General features: G+C 42.8%; 1 protein-coding gene across 1 annotated transcript in view; it reads left to right on the top strand.

The window, feature by feature from the left end:
* The first annotated feature begins 217 nt into the window (after positions 1–217).
* LOC111837630 (uncharacterized) overlaps positions 218–16135 on the top strand; it is a 194101-nt gene continuing 178183 nt past the window's right edge. Inside the window, exons 1-2 of the mRNA XM_072700891.1 lie at positions 218–662; positions 1656–2032. Coding sequence (XP_072556992.1) covers positions 622–662; positions 1656–2032 — 418 coding nt within the window. The 5' untranslated portion in view covers positions 218–621. The remainder of the gene's footprint in view (positions 663–1655; positions 2033–16135) is intronic.

Genomic DNA, 16135 nt, shown 5'->3' with positions numbered 1-16135 from the left:
TTATCTGGACTTAAACAGTGATTCAGAATATCACAGAAATATGAACTAGTTGATGTTCTTTAATTATACATGTGTTATATAGGTTTTTCTAATTATTATTTTATCACATTTCTCTTAAAGCTGAACTCAGAAGTTGGCAGCCCTGAAATCCATGAATGAATGATGGCCATGCAACTCCTTCTTTCGCAATTCTTTTTCTTCTTTCGCAACCCCAACCCGTCAATCTTGAAATATTTTTACAACTCGATCACATGATATATGCAGTGTGTAACTGCAAAAAGTGAATTTCAGGTTTTTGACAGAACATGGAGACCACCTTCAAGGAAAACCAACCTTAGTATTCAATTCTTTTAAATGGGAATCAATATCAACTACATAATATTTAACTTGGACCGCAAGCAAATGAGGAAGTCAGCGGCGGGTGCCGGAAAACAAAGCAAAAAAAAAAAACCTTTCACCTTTGCAGCACGAAATATAGAAATATAAGCGCAATTTGTTGTTTCGTGCAGTGAAAGTAGCGTAGGCTAACTTATTTAATTTTTTTTAATTAGCATTTCTTTAAAAAACACACTTTTATTGACGTGCTTAATATGCAAAACAAGAGCAATTGAGCTTCATGAAATGGCTAACCCAGGCTCCTACACTTTCACTTTACCGAGTAGGTACGTATTACTCTTCATTTATTATTATTTCGGTTAGGAAATTATGCTTTATTCCATATATTTTGAAACTGACTTAAACATTAAATTTAATAATTGAATTCAGTGATTTAAAAAGTTGTTTTTGCGATTTAGTCGTTATTCGAGAAAATACATTGAAGGGCAGATGTCTTCAAAGTTGAAAATGCAAAAGTAGTAATAATGAACATGTCTTTCCTTAATACAGAAGGCAAAACCAAGGTCGAGCAGTATAAATATCAAGAAGCTCCGACAAATTTGATTGGTATTTGCTTGCAGTGAATTTCCACTTTTCAGGTCAATTCAAATACGCAGGCGTACAATGAAACAAAATGGTGTTTATCAGAGGCTTTTTAAACGATTTTACACAGAACATGACAGTAAATATACAATAAATATGCTAACTAATAAATGTGCTGTACATAGTGCAGTGGGTGGTTAACAAGATAACCAGCACAACTACCAACAGCGCAACTATTTTTTCAAGCTGTGCAGTGGCTTTGATTGGACATGTACAATTCTAAATTGAGAAAAACAGCGTACATCGAAAGAACAGTATGTGTGTAAAATACAATGTAAGGCAAATCTATTCTGCATTTTGGTCACACTTACACCGTAACTGTTATTGCTATAGTGGTGAGGCCACTATAAAATACCATTAACTGATAGTCTGGGGCATGTGTTTGGTATCTCTCTGTGGTAATACTTTAGTTGAAGCTGTCGTCAATAATGCATAATAGATAGCTTCATAATGGATAATAATGGTTTGTATAAGGCTGGCTGGTCGACAAACGTATTACCAATAAGATGTTCTAAAGGAATACTTGTGTATTTCTGTGCAGTCTGAACACATATGTTTGCTGTTTGCTTTGAGTCCCAGGCAACTGGGCTGCTTACAGAGGCCCGAGATTTCCCTACGCTTGACCGCATAATCATGAAAGACTGTTGAGTAGTGTTTCGTTATGTCTTGCATTGCAGGTTTTTTGGTCTGCATTCAAAGCACACACATCAGAGTGCCAACACTCCACCAACTGCTCTTGAATATGTCAGAAGTGGCAGGAAGGTTCTCATGGATGGACTCAAATTCCCCATTACGACAGCCAGACAGCTTAACAAGCATGGTATTCTCAGTGAAGAGGAACTCTGTGATATTAGAAGGCAATCTGGGGGGGCTGATGCAACTAGCAAACTGCTGGACATGGTCATTGCTAAAGGGGAGCAGGCCTGCTGTGAATTACTTCAGATACTGCAAAACAAAAGGCAAAATATGCTGGATATAGGGTTGTCTGAGTCAGTTAAAGCAACTCTGCAAAGTCTGGAAGAAGATTTACATCATTGGATCAACCACTTCTCAGGTAGGGGATCTGGTTTTTAATCCTGATAATGAACTTTAGTGTTACTAATGTCATTTATACCTCAATTCTCAAATCTGATTGGGCAGAACGATGTTGATTAATTCATTTTCCATATGTGCACACATTGTGCCAGCCAGGTGAATTACAGTTAATCAATCAATGTGCAATTACAATTATTAATTCTAACTAAGTATAACAAACCATGCATTACTCATTTTTAAACGCATGGTTACAGATGCAAAGAACTGCCTGGTAACTGCAAGCAGTGACTGAATGGTCCAAAGCGTCAGAAAATCATCCAGGGTGTAGAATCAGTAGAACAGTAATGTTGGAAAATGGTCTGAGCAGTAGGTAGAAATAGGCACCTTCCTACCTAATGTAGTAAGTCTAGATCTTACAGGTTAAGGTTTGTTTATACTGGCTGTGTGAACTTAGACTGTCTTGCATATTCAGAACAACATTGCTCTGTTGGGGGACTGCTCCAGATAACAGCACAACAATCATACTTTTGTGCATTTTGAAGACTGTCCCTTTAGACATGATTTTAGCTGCTTATATGAAATAGTATGTCAGTTCTGCTGTCACAACTGTTGTAACTCAGGCATACTTCATGAGCCTCCTCAGACTATTACAAAAGCATAAATGTCTGTGTAAGACAAATGTAGTCTATTCCAGTTTTACTAGCCTGAGTTGTAGTTTGACTATTTCCATTAGCCAAAGTAGCCTATGTATGCATTTGTAGTCCTACATTTAGTAATAGTAGTAAATACTGTGATGTAGAAAATTACCATTCGAAACCAAAAGTATAAAAATTAAACACAGTCTTCAGGAACAGCATTGATGTCTAACTATTTTGAAGGACTTTTTGGAAAACATTGCACAGAAAAGATACAGTCTGAGGAAGCTGTGATGCATTATTTTAAACACCATGCAACCTATACATAAGCAAATGGGACTGTCTGCTGATATATATATATAACAACCCTGGACGGGGGGCCAGCCCATCGCAGAGATTATATATATATATATATATATATATATATATATATATATATATATATATACTGTATATATACAAAATGCCTTGTTGATGCTAGAGGTCAGAGGAGAATGGGCTGACTGATTCAAGCTGATAGAAGAGCAACTTGATACTTGTTGCTGGGATTGCCAGCAACTTCCTGGCAACTGGCACCAGCCCAACTGACATCTCCTGCTAGAAGTTGAGAAGGGACTGACCGGTCATCTTTGTAGGCTCGTTCATATATTTCAGCACCAACTGGCGACTCCATGACTCGTTAGTGTTACCACGGTCCTCCCTCTCCTCCTCCAGCTTGAGAAGAAACTGTGCACCTCTGTGCCTGTGGCCACTAGGTGCAGTGGGTCTTCTGAGAAAAAAGAAAGATTGTTATGGTACAATTGAGGTTGCGATATAGGCATAATGCTTTATATAATGCTAAATACTCGTCTTTTATTGATGGAGGTAATGTACAACTTGTAGGTAGGTACTGACTGAGTGTATGTGTGTGTGAGAGAACATTTTATAGTTATTTTAGAAATTTCCTTAGAGTGCACTATCTATTCTTAGTACTACGCTATGAGTTACCCTGTTGGTTCTCTCCTCTATCCCTACTTTTTCTGCGATTCCTGCCAGAGCGTTGATAACCTCTTCATATTCCTCAGCATTGAGAGTTTTTCTTAAGAGACACCTCAGGCTAGGGGAGAGTGCTGTGGCTATCTTGTGGTAGAGGTAGATTTTGAATTTCAGTTCCACTGCCTGGCCTAATATCCTTTTCAGCTAGGAGGAGGAAAAATAAAATTACATTTACACAACTTTGTTATTGGATAATGGCCATCTTCTATTAGTTACCAGAATGACCAATAAAATAATTAAAATGAGGACTGTATTATATTACCTCTTTAACAATAACACTGTCTCCATCCTGAAGCAACAAACCTCTTAGCAGGGTTGCCTTGGTTGGGAGGACCAGATGAAGAGTAGGTGTCTGATCAGTGGAGAGGTGCCTGGTAGCCTCAGGTTCCAGAAGGCGGATAATGTATTCAAGAAGCTCTGGGTCTATGCCGTTGACATAACGGAGTTCATTTCGATGAAGCAGGACCTCATGCAGCTTACCAGACAGCAGAGCATTCCTTACAGATTGCAGCATTGCAAGTCTGGTATTCCACCGCGTTTCCACAGCTTGCTTAAGTGATCTGTCTAGTACTTTTTGTAATCTGAAATTCAAGAAAGAGACAGTGTACATGAAGTAAGGTGATGAAATCTCAGGTCAGTTTGCTGACAGATTAAAATATTTGTTAGTTTAAAATTGTTTGTTAAAAAAGTTTAACAGCAGAACAGTTGAGTCAAAATACAAAGCTTGCTGAACAAGAAAATGTATTAATTACAGCAGTTGTTTTAATGTTGATTTAATGGCAACACTTTACAATTAGGTGTCATTTGTTAACATTAGTATTAGTAATATATTAACTAACATGAGCAAACAATGAACAATACATTTATTGCACTATTTATTCATCTTTGGTAACATTAATAAAATATCGTAGCTCGTTGTTAGTTCATGTTAGTTCACAGTGCATTAATGTTAAACAACTTTTGGTTTTAATAATGCATCAGTAAATGTTGAAATTAACATTAGGATTAATAAATGCTGTAGAAGTATTGTTTATTCCATGGTTCCAATTACGGGGGGGGGGGGGGGGGGTACTGTACCCCCCGATCAAGACCCAGACCCCCCCAAAGAGACAAAAATAGGAGTTGGGGGGGGGGGAGTCTTAACATTTTTCTCTTGTTGTAAAAAAAAAAAAGAACCTCACCTTGTAGGAAAATTTTATGTAAAACGATTTCAGTCACCCCTAATGTGGACCGTACCATTTTAACCACCAGTCGGTTGCGTCATTCATCATCATTGCGTGACCTGTTCATTGTGTTTGTCTGTCATGGTACTGTTTGTCGTGTGTTGATAAATGTGAGTAGCCAGCAGAAGTCTAGCCTATTGAAAATGTATTTTACAACCTTTATTCGTTTAAGTGTTTCATCTACTAATGCAAGCTGACGTCTTTATAAGTTGAATTATTTACCATTGTCCTTCTGAGGCCGGTGTTCTGTCGAGTTGAGCTACTTTGCCGAGGTAATCTACCGTAGTGCTAATCGATAGCTCTAACCATAGCTTACCTCGACAAAGTAGCTCAACTCGACAGAACACCGGTACAGTCAACGATAGTTACGTTAACTAGCAAGATAAGCTAAGTACTTTATTTAAACCATGGGCTTATTTGGTGAGGTAAAATCGATCATGGTCATTTTCAAGGAGATGAACTCCCTATGTTTCCATTCTCATTTTATCACGAATAAATTGTGCCTTTCTGAAATTAATTCGCCACTTAGCCTGTGTGGTTTGTTATTATGCTAATGTTAATGCATAAGAAGGTCTAACGTTATGCTCTGAAAAAACATTACTATAAGTGAAACCTATAAGGGCAACGTAAAAAAAACTAGCTAGCAAATAATAAGCCCTATTATTTGAATTTTAGTGGTATTGATTCTGCATTCCATAATTTCATATTTATAGACATTTTTAGAAGTTTCATCTGATAGCCCAGATACTGTTTTGTTAAATATAGATTAGATTTTATTCACAGACACATTATGAGGAAAAGGAAAGATGGAGACATCAGACACTTTTTTGGAGGTAAAAGAAGAGTAAGTAGGAAATATTAGTGTTAAGAGCTACAGAACATTACACCAAAAGTATAGGTGCATGTTAATGTGTATGAAGGAAAGTGGTGGTCAGCAGAAGGCAGGAGAGGCACAGGAGCAGGGGGATGGCAGGACGAGGACAGTGTGCAGGACAGTGAGCAGGGAGATGGCAGGATGAGGACAGTGTGCAGGACTGAGCAGGGAGATGGCAGGATGAGGACAGTGAGCAGGGAGATGGCAGGATGAGGACAGTGTGCAGGACAGTGAGCAGGCAGCAAGGAGATAGCAGGATGAGGACAGTGAGCAGGGAGATGGCAGGATGAGGACAGTGTGCAGGACAGTGAGCAGGCAGCAAGGAGATAGCAGGATGAGGACAGTGAGCAGGGAGATGGCAGGATGATGACAGTGTGCAGGCAGCAGGAAGATGGCAGGATGAGGACAGTGAGCAGGGAGATGGCAGGATGAGGACAGTGAGCAGGGAGATGGCAGGATGAGGACAGTGAGCAGGACCAAGAGGTGAGTTAGAAATTAGCTGTACTTTAAGATCTACTGTATCATCAAGACAGATATTAGCCTATTAGGCAAATATTTATTTCTGAAGGCTGTTGGAGCTGGGGGGACTGAGAGGGCAGGAATAACACCAGACTGCTGGACAAGACCAGGCTGTTTGTAAATGTATATAGGCTTATTACTTTTACTAGTATACTTCTTCTAGGATAATTCCTGGCAGTTATCAAAACCAAATTCTTTTGGATAGGCATAAGGATAATGAGATCTTCTGTATTGTTTCTCATTTTGCCGCATTGATCCTGGTGGCGACTATTCGTATTGACGTGGTAGCGGACCATAATGGTCATAGAAGTGTTGTGAAGGCAGTACCCCCCAATTATGGAGGGGTAATTCGCACTCTGGTTCATTCTTAGTTCATGGTAACTAAAGTACTTAACTAATGAATCTTATTGTAAAGTGTTACAGATTTTATTTACTACAATTTACAATAAACTGTATAAACTCGTATATAAACACCGGCAAACTACACCAAACAGGCATGACAAGACTATAAAATATCTTACCCTGCTCTTTTGAAGTGTGTTACCAGAGTCTTCACATCCCGAAACAGGTGGATGACTGGGCGGTGCTGTGGGTTCTCCACGTCCAAATGATCAAATGTGTATTTAAGAATCAGGTTAATGTTATGGCCTGCACAGGACAGTCTAGTGCAGTGGTCACTAACAGGCGGACCGCGGTCCGGGTCCGGACCCAGAAGCTGTCCCATACGGACCCGGACCGATAGCCAAAACATTTAGTTATTATTTAAAACCTGACGGGGCGCATTTATTTTATCCGGCGCAGCGTTTGTAGTTTTTTCGGTATTGGTTTAGCAGTAGAACCGCCGTTTCCCACGCCAATGAACGTCAAACGCCTTTGACCGCCAAGCAAGACGTATAGTTCGGCGTATGCAGCCCTTTGTCTGTGCTAATGTGCCTTTCGTGTTAATAGCAGCAGCGAGCTGAAAAGTTTTCAAATTCAATATGTACACGTTGGATAGATAGACGTAGTTTATTGTTGATTTCATGTTCTGCATTTTAACATAAGAACATAAGAACATAAGAACTATACAAACGAGAGGAGGCCATTCGGCCCATCGAGCTCGCTTGGGGAGAACTTAACTAATAGCTCAGAGTTGTTAAAATCTTATCTAGCTCTGATTTAAAGGAACCCAAGGATTCAGCTTGCACTACGTTATCAGGAAGACTATTCCATACTCTGACTACACGCTGTGTAAAGAAGTGCTTCCTTAAATCCAGTTTGAAATGTTCTCCCGCTAATTTCCACCTATGGCCACGAGTTCTTGTATTTGAACTAATGCTGAAGTAACTATTCGGTTGAACAGCATCCAAACCTGTTAGAATCTTATAGACCTGGATCATGTCCCCCCTCAGTCTCCTTTGCTTGAGGCTGAACAGATTTAGCTCAAATAACCTTTCCTCGTATGACATTCCTCTAAGACCAGGAATCATTCTTGTGGCCCTACGCTGCACCTTTTCTAAGGCCGCTATGTCCTTTTTAAGATATGGTGACCAAACCTGTACACAATATTCTAGGTGAGGTCTCACCAAGGAATTGTATAATCTTAGCATTACCTCCCTTGACTTAAACTCCACACACCTGGAGATGTACCCCAACATCCTATTGGCCTTTTTTATTGCTTCCCCACACTGGCGAGAATGAGACATGGAAGCATCAACATACACACCAAGGTCTTTCTCATAATCAGCTACCTTTATTTCAGTAGGTCCCATAAAATACCTGTACTTTATATTTCTGCTCCCTACATGGAGTACCTTACATTTGTCTATGTTAAATTTCATCTGCCAGGTGTCAGCCCAGTCACTAATTAAATTAAGATCCCGCTGTAGCTGCTGAGCCGCTAGTTCAGTATCTGCTACACCACCCACCTTGGTGTCATCTGCAAATTTCACCAGTTTACTGTATATATTGGTGTCTATATCATTTATGTAAATTAGGAACAAAAGTGGTCCTAAAATTGAACCCTGCGGTACCCCACTATGAACGCAGGCCCACTGTGACATCGAGCCTCTTATAACTACTCGCTGCTTCCTATCCGTTAACCAGTTATCAATCCAAGTCGCTACAGTTCCTAAAATACCTGTCGCTTTGAGTTTAAGTGAGAGCCTCTTGTGGGGAACAACATCAAAAGCCTTTTGGAAATCTAAATAGATGACATCATAGGCCTTCTTATCATCAACTTCCTGAGTAGCTTCCTCAAAAAACTCCAACAGATTTGTTAAACAGGATCTACCTCTCCTAAATCCATGCTGGCTATCCCTCAAAATGTTATTTGAGTCCAGGTAATCTACCATTTTCTCTTTGATTATAGCCTCCATAACTTTACCAGTTATACAAGTTAGACTGATTGGCCTATAGTTTGACAAATTACTTCTATCCCCTTTTTTGAAAATGGGCGTTATGTTGGCATGCTTCCAATCAGAAGGTACCACACCTTCAGATAAGGATTTTTGAAACAGTAATGTTAAGGGTCGGCAAATAATATCCCTCATCTCTTTTAACACTATAGGTAAGATGCCATCAGGGCCCTGTGATTTATTTATTTTGAGCTTAGCTAGGCTTTGCAAAACATCAGCTTCAGTTATATATATATTAGTTATAGACGATGTTGAATTAGTAATAAGAACTGGTAAGTTACTAGTGTCCTCGACAGTGAATACCCGTGCAAAACTATCATTGAACTCATGTACTATGTCAATGTCGTTTTCAATTATAAGACCCTTACTATCCTGCAGATTAGTAATTTCAGCTTTTAGAGCTCTTTTAGAGTTAAAATACTGGAAGAAACTTTTAACGTCATCCTTAGCCTCCAATGCGATCTTCCTTTCGACATTCCTTTTAGCTCGTCTAATGTCATTTTTTAATTCAGCCTGTAGATTTAGATACTCTTGCTTTATTATGTCATCATCAGTTATTTTCCATCTCTGGAACAAAGCCCTTTTCCTCCTTACTTTATACTTTATGTCCCTATTAAACCACCTAGGTTGCAATTTCCTAGATTTATTCTTGCTAGAAACAGGTATGAAGTCCTCTTGTACTTGCAATAATGTGCTTTTAAAAAATTCCCATGCCTCTTCAACAGTTTTGTTATTTAACTCCATCCAGTTCACGGTTTCTAGTTTTAATCTCATACAATTGAAGTTAGCCTTCCTAACATTATATATTTTTGATTTGGACTTTGCTCTTCGGGCACTAAACTTAACCTCAAATTTAACCATGTTATGATCGCTACTGTCAAGTGGTTCTAAAACATCTAATTTACCAATCCTGTCCTGGTTATTAGACAAAACAAGATCAAGAATGGCATCTCCCCTGGTAGGGGTGTTAACAAACTGAGTAAAAAAACAATCCTGTACTAATTCCACCATCTCAAGTTCATTTTCAGAAGAGCCAGCAACAATGTCCCACTGTATCCCCGGTAGATTAAAATCACCCATAACTACCACATCATTTTTATTGCTCATAATCCTAATATCACTGTATAACAATCTGCTTTCCTCAGCAGCTACATTGGGTGCTCTGTAACAAACACCGACAATTAGGCTATTTGAGTTTGTAGCATCTAATTTTACCCATATAGCTTCCGTACTTTTACTTATATCAGTAAGCTCCCTTGCCTGCAAGATTTCCTTTACATATACTGCAACACCACCTCCCTTCTTACCTATACGGTCTTTACGGAACAATGTGTAACCATCCATATTATATTCTTGTCCATCCTTATCACTCAACCACGTTTCAGTTATTGCTATAATATCATAAGAGTCCGATGAGATAAGAGCCTCTAAATCATGAATTTTATTCCTAATACTCCTGGCGTTTAAATACAGACAACAAAGGGTAGGCTTATTACAGTGCCTACTTATAATATGATTTTTTTGGGCTTTCCGTTTCCCCCCAGTTACATACTTAACTAACCTCCCTGCCCCCCCAGTCCCTAGTTTAAACATTCCTCAACTACTCTACAAATACGCCTTCCCAGTACACTGGTTCCCCTCCGGTTCAGATGCAACCCATCCGGCTTGAACAGGTCCCACCTGTTCCAGAAGGTCCTCCAGTGCCCCATAAACCTAAACCCCTCTTTCCTACACCATCCTTTTAGCCACGCATTTAATCTCCTTATCTCAGCTAACTTAGCCTCACTTGCGCGTGGCACGGGGAGTATTTCGGAAAATACCACCATGGACGTTCTGCTTCTAAGCTTATTGGCGACTTCTATAAATTTATCCTGCAGAACAGCCCTTCTACCCTTGCCTATGTCGTTGGTGCCAACATGCACCACGACAACTGGATCCACCCCAGCTGGGGCCAAAAGCTTGTCCACACGATCTGGAAGGTCTCCTACCTGGGCACCAGGCAGGCAAGACACCGTACGGGACCCTCTATCACGCGTGCACACATAACTGTCTACTCCCCTAATAATTGAATCCCCCACTACCACAACCTCCCTCTTTCTGGGGGGAGGGGGCTCCTCAGTGCCCAAGGGCCCACCTGCTTCCCCAGTCCCTTCCGGCTCTAAAGCTGGAAGCACCTGAAACCTGTTAGACACAGACACCTCAGGTGATGCCGCCTCTGTAACGTGTGTACGCCTTTTCCTGCGTCTACGACCTACGGTCACCCAGCTCTCTCGACCTCTCTGCTCTTCATTCTCCCTCCCCCCCGTTAGTGGCGTACACACCGTCTCCCTAAACGGCGTATCAACTAGCTCATCTAACTCACTGTTGCATTGGATGCGAGCCAGTTGCTCCTCAAGGTCGCGAACCTTGACCATGAGTGAGTCCACTAGCTTACATCGCTCGCAGATGAAGTCCGACTGGACACTAACGTCCAGAAGGGCAAACATCTTGCAAACGCAACACTGAGCTGGCCCCATAATTAACTAACTCACTATGACCCCGTACTCCCAGCCCAGTAAATTTATATAGTGTATTTAACTATAAAGATTAATTTGCGTAACAATAAATGCAGTAACGTGCGGAGTACACTAAAATAAGTTATTACTTGTGTTAAAACGGAACTTAATTATTATTTTATTAAAAATTTTAAACCTGATAAACTTACTACTACTTACCAGAAGAACTTCTGCCTGAACCAAGTATGAACTAAAAACAAGGCGAAATCGAAGTTGCTCTTGGGAGGTCGAAAAACCACAAAAACCCCCTCACAGCAGGCTACTGCCGGAGCGGGAAAAAAGTGGAAAATGTCCTCCCGGCCCCGACTGGCGACCGAGCAAAGCTCAGGAGCAACTGTCCTTTTCCGACGCTTGGTAGCGATACCGACGTTAGATGTTATTAGTTATAATCGCCCCGCGGGTGTTTGTTACGGAGTTTAAACGCGGACAGAAAAACGCCGCGCACGCGACACCCGCAGCTCTCTGTCGGTAATAATCGCGCTGTTGATTAACAGACAGGACAGACAAGCACTCACGCTGACCGAAATAAGAACAATAAATAGAAATAAACAGCCACCCACGTAAACAGGTAAAGCACACAAACACTCAAAACACTCCAAAAAAACAATCCCAAACAATCGCTGCAGCTCAACACCACTCTCTCGCAGCAATCCCAGCAATCCTCCTAACATATGTATAAAGTAATGTTATCTGTTATATAAATAAACTCATGTGAAACAAAAAATGTACGTTTTCAGGGTTGCCAAATCTCAAGCATCTGGCATGACACTCACGCTTTCAGACTCATGTTGGAAATCTTACGGCAAATCTATATTATATTCCATTATAAAACCTGAAATTAGCTACGTCAAAAGTGTATTTACACGGTTAAATACAAAAGCAGACTATTTACAAGGTAATGACTGTTACATGTGTGCAGACATCTCGAATTTAAAATCTCACACCAGCCATCTGGCCGAAGTTCCATGTCACGTGACAATAATGTCAAAACGTTTTTGAGTTGTACTGAATTAATTTGATTTGATAGTCAGGTATTGATTACATACAATGTTGATGCAACTAATAGGCTACTTAAATTTTTATCACACTATTAAATAGTTAGACATTATGATCTTCCGGACCTTTGCTTCAAGAATTTTTCTCTAATTGGACCTCTTTAAATTTTAGTTGAATACCCCTGGTCTAGTGTAATCCTTGAAAGCTGCGACCACATTTGAACCATTGTCGGTCACTACAACAATATCCTTGCTCAAGATGCCAAACTCCTATATGTCAGGATAGATTTATATATATAAAAAAAAACAAATTAATCCAAACACAAATAAATTGAACATAATTGTCATGCCCCGATCGTCCGCTCCTCTTGTGTGCCACGCCCCCTCGTTAACCGCATGTGGATTCCCCGTGTTTACCAGTTGTTCCTGATCGTTGTCAATTAGTCCATTGTATTTAGTCCGCGTTTCCGTTTGTGTCCCCAATCCGGTCATTGTAATGTTACCCCATGTTTTGCCTGTCCCTATCGTTGCTGTTCGCAAAAACGACTCACCTCATGGAGGACGAATATCGATCGCCACCTCACCGGCGAGGTACTTTATTGGCTCCAGCAGCCAGAGGTAAGGGAGGACCCAGCTGCCAGAGCCCTTGCTTTCCGTGCCCGCGACGTCTTAGAAGGCCGTGTTTCCTGAGGCTGCAGCGCCCCCCCCGTGTTTCCTGAGGCTGCAGCGCCCCCCCCGTGTTTCCTGAGGCTGCAGCGCCCCCCCCGTGTTTCCTGAGGCTGCAGCGCCCCCCCCGTGTTTCCTGAGGCTGCAGCGCCCCCCCCGTGTTTCCTGAGGCTGCAGCGCCCCCCCCGTGTTTCCTGAGGCTGCAGCACCCTGGCCCTGCCTGGAGACCGCAAGGAAGTTTTTTGCCTTCCAGGGTCTATACTGGCAGGTGGTGGGTGAACCTGCCATAAGGGGTTCCCCGGAGGCAGTTGCACTCCTGGAGCAACTCCGGAGTGAGTTCGCCACTGTCTCCCCAGTGGCCCCACCTCAACAGCTGGAGAGGGCTGAGGAGACCTTGAGGGCGCCCCCCTGCTGGCCCGGAGTTGGCGGCGCCCCCCTGCTGGCCCGGAGTCGGCGGCGCCCTCCGAGGCTCCTGCGCCTCCTGCTCCAGCTGCACTACCCCCTGCTGACCTGGAGTGGGTGCCCCCTGCCCAGTCCCCTGTGCAGCTGCCTCAGCTCCCCGTGACTCCAGTGCTCCCCGTGACTCCAGTGCTTGAGCTCCTAGCCCCGTCCCCTGCTCTGGCGTCCGAGGCCCCTGCTCTGGCGTCCGAGGCCCCCGCGGCCGCGGCTCCTGCTCTGGTGTCGGCTTCCAAGGCCCCAGCCCTGGCTCCGCCCACGCCACGCCTGTCGGCTCCAGACTCCCCAGTCCCGTCAGCCGGTGCTCCTACCCACAAGGGTTCAGTCCCCCCGGTCCCGGCTCCCCCTCGGCCTCAGGGCAGACCACGGCCCGACCCAGCGTGCCCTACTTCTCATTCCCCAAAGGTCCCCTCTGCTCCACGTTGCCCCTTGCCCTTAGATCCCTTGGCCCCTGTATTCACTCCCCGTCCTGTGCCATCATCGTTCCCTTCTAGTCCCTTTGTGTCCACTGTGGTTCCCCCTCGTCCCACGGTGTCCTCTAGTCCCTTTGTGGCCCCCACATATTCTCCTCGTCCTTCTGTGCCTTTGTCCCCTTTTGGTTCCTTTGTGTCTCCTGTGTGTCCTTCCCGTCTATTTGTGCCCATGCCCCCTGTTCGTCCCTGTGTGGTCCCTCCATTGTCCCCTTTAGTGTCCCCGGGTCCCATGTTTCCGTCATTGGTGTCTTTCTGTTTGTCTGCGTTCCCTGTGGTTTGTGGCTTATTGTTTGAGTTGTCCACCCTGTGCCAGTTCTGTATGTCCAAACTGTTCCCTGTGTCCCGTTGAGGTTCTTTTTGTCTCTCCAGGTCCCAGGTCCCCGGTCTCGTCGTGTCCGTCACCTCCCCTGGGGCGCGCCCGGAGTGCGCGTCTTTGGGGGGGATTCTGTCATGCCCCGATCGTCCGCTCCTCTTGTGTGCCACGTCCCCTCGTTAACCGCATGTGGATTCCCCGTGTTTACCAGCTGTTCCTGATCGTTGTCAATTAGTCCATTGTATTTAGTCCGCGTTTCCGTTTGTTTCCCCAGTCCGGTCATTGTAATGTTACCCCATGTTTTGCCTGTCCCTATCGTTGCTGTTCTTATTAAACCCCCGAGTTTGCCCCGACTTCTGGCTTCCTGAGCTTCTGTCAACGCTCCGTGGGCCGTGTAGCATGACAATAATGATTACTTTGCAAGTAAATTATTCCTTAAGCTTGAACTAGTCATAACAGTTAACAAGAAATTCACTCACCTAAAGGATTATTAGGAACACCATACTAATACGGTGTTTGACCCCCTTTCGCCTTCAGAACTGCCTTAATTGTACGTGGCATTGATTCAAAAAGGTGCTGAAAGCATTCTTTAGAAATGTTGGCCCATATTGATAGGATAGCATCTTGCAGTTGATGGAGATTTGTGGGATGCACATCCAGGGCACGAAGCTCCCGTTCCACCACATCCCAAAGATGCTCTATTGGGTTGAGATCTGGTGACTGTGGTGGCCATTTTAGTACAGTGAACTCATTGTCATGTTCAAGAAACCAATTTGAAATGATTCGAGCTTTGTGACATGGTGCATTATCCTGCTGGAAGTAGCCATCAGAAGATGGGTACATGGTGGTCATAAAGGGATGGACATGGTCAGAAACAATGCTCAGGTAGGCCATGGCATTTAAACGATGCCCAATTGGCACTAAGGGGCCTAAAGTGTGCCAAGAAAATTACTCCACCACCACCAGCCTGCAGTGGTAACAAGGCCTGATGGATCCATGTTCTCATTCTGTTTACGCCAGGCAACATTTTTCCAGTCTTCAACTGTCCAATTTTGGTGAGCTCGTGCAAATTGTAGCCTCTTTTTCCTATTTGTAGTGGAGATGAGTGGTACCCGGTGGGGTCTTCTGCTGTTGTAGCCCATCCGCCTCAAGGTTGTGCGTGTTGTGGCTTCACAAATGCTTTGCTGCATACCTCGGTTGTAACGAGTGGTTATTTCAAAGTTGCTCTTCTATCAGCTTGAATCAGTCGGCCCATTCTCCTCTGACCTCTAGCATCAACAAGGCATTTTCGCCCACAGGACTGCCGCATACTGGATGTTTTTCCCTTTGCACACCATTCTTTGTAAACCCTAGAAATGGTTGTGTGTGAAAATCCCAGTAACTGAGCAGATTGTGAAATACTCAGACCGGCCCGTCTGGCACCAACAACCATGCCACGCTCAAAATTGCTTAAATCACCTTTCTTTCCCATTCTTACATTCAGTTTGGAGTTCGGGAGATTGTCTTGACCAGGACCACACCCCTAAATGCATTGAAGCAGCTGCCATGTGATTGGTTGATTAGATAATTGCATTAATGAGAAATTGAACAGGTGTTCCTAATAATCCTTTAGGTGAGTGTGTGTGTTTGTGTGTGTGTGTGTGTGTGTGTGTGTATATATATATATATATATATATAAACGAACCGAATCAGGCTTAATCAAGATACTGTAGGTGATCTATCATTTTAACGATCCCCAATTAAATTAACCCCGTGGACCGGACAAATACAAAACGAATGATTAAACATTATTTGCGTCTCTTTTTGTATGTTTTCTAAATAAGACCGCTTGCCCATACCCAACTGTAATAGCGATTAAAGCGATCTATTCTTTTACCATTTATGTTAAGGCAAGACTTTTATTTTATTACTGTTCTGGGATTAATAATGTTTAATAATTTTAATAATGTGCTTTAAGTCAAGACAAAATTCAGTTTATGCAT

The sequence above is a fragment of the Paramormyrops kingsleyae genome, chromosome 16, assembly GCF_048594095.1.
Source record: "Paramormyrops kingsleyae isolate MSU_618 chromosome 16, PKINGS_0.4, whole genome shotgun sequence".
NCBI classification, from domain to species: Eukaryota; Metazoa; Chordata; class Actinopteri; order Osteoglossiformes; family Mormyridae; genus Paramormyrops; species Paramormyrops kingsleyae.
This window is presented reverse-complemented; position numbering and strand designations above follow the sequence as displayed.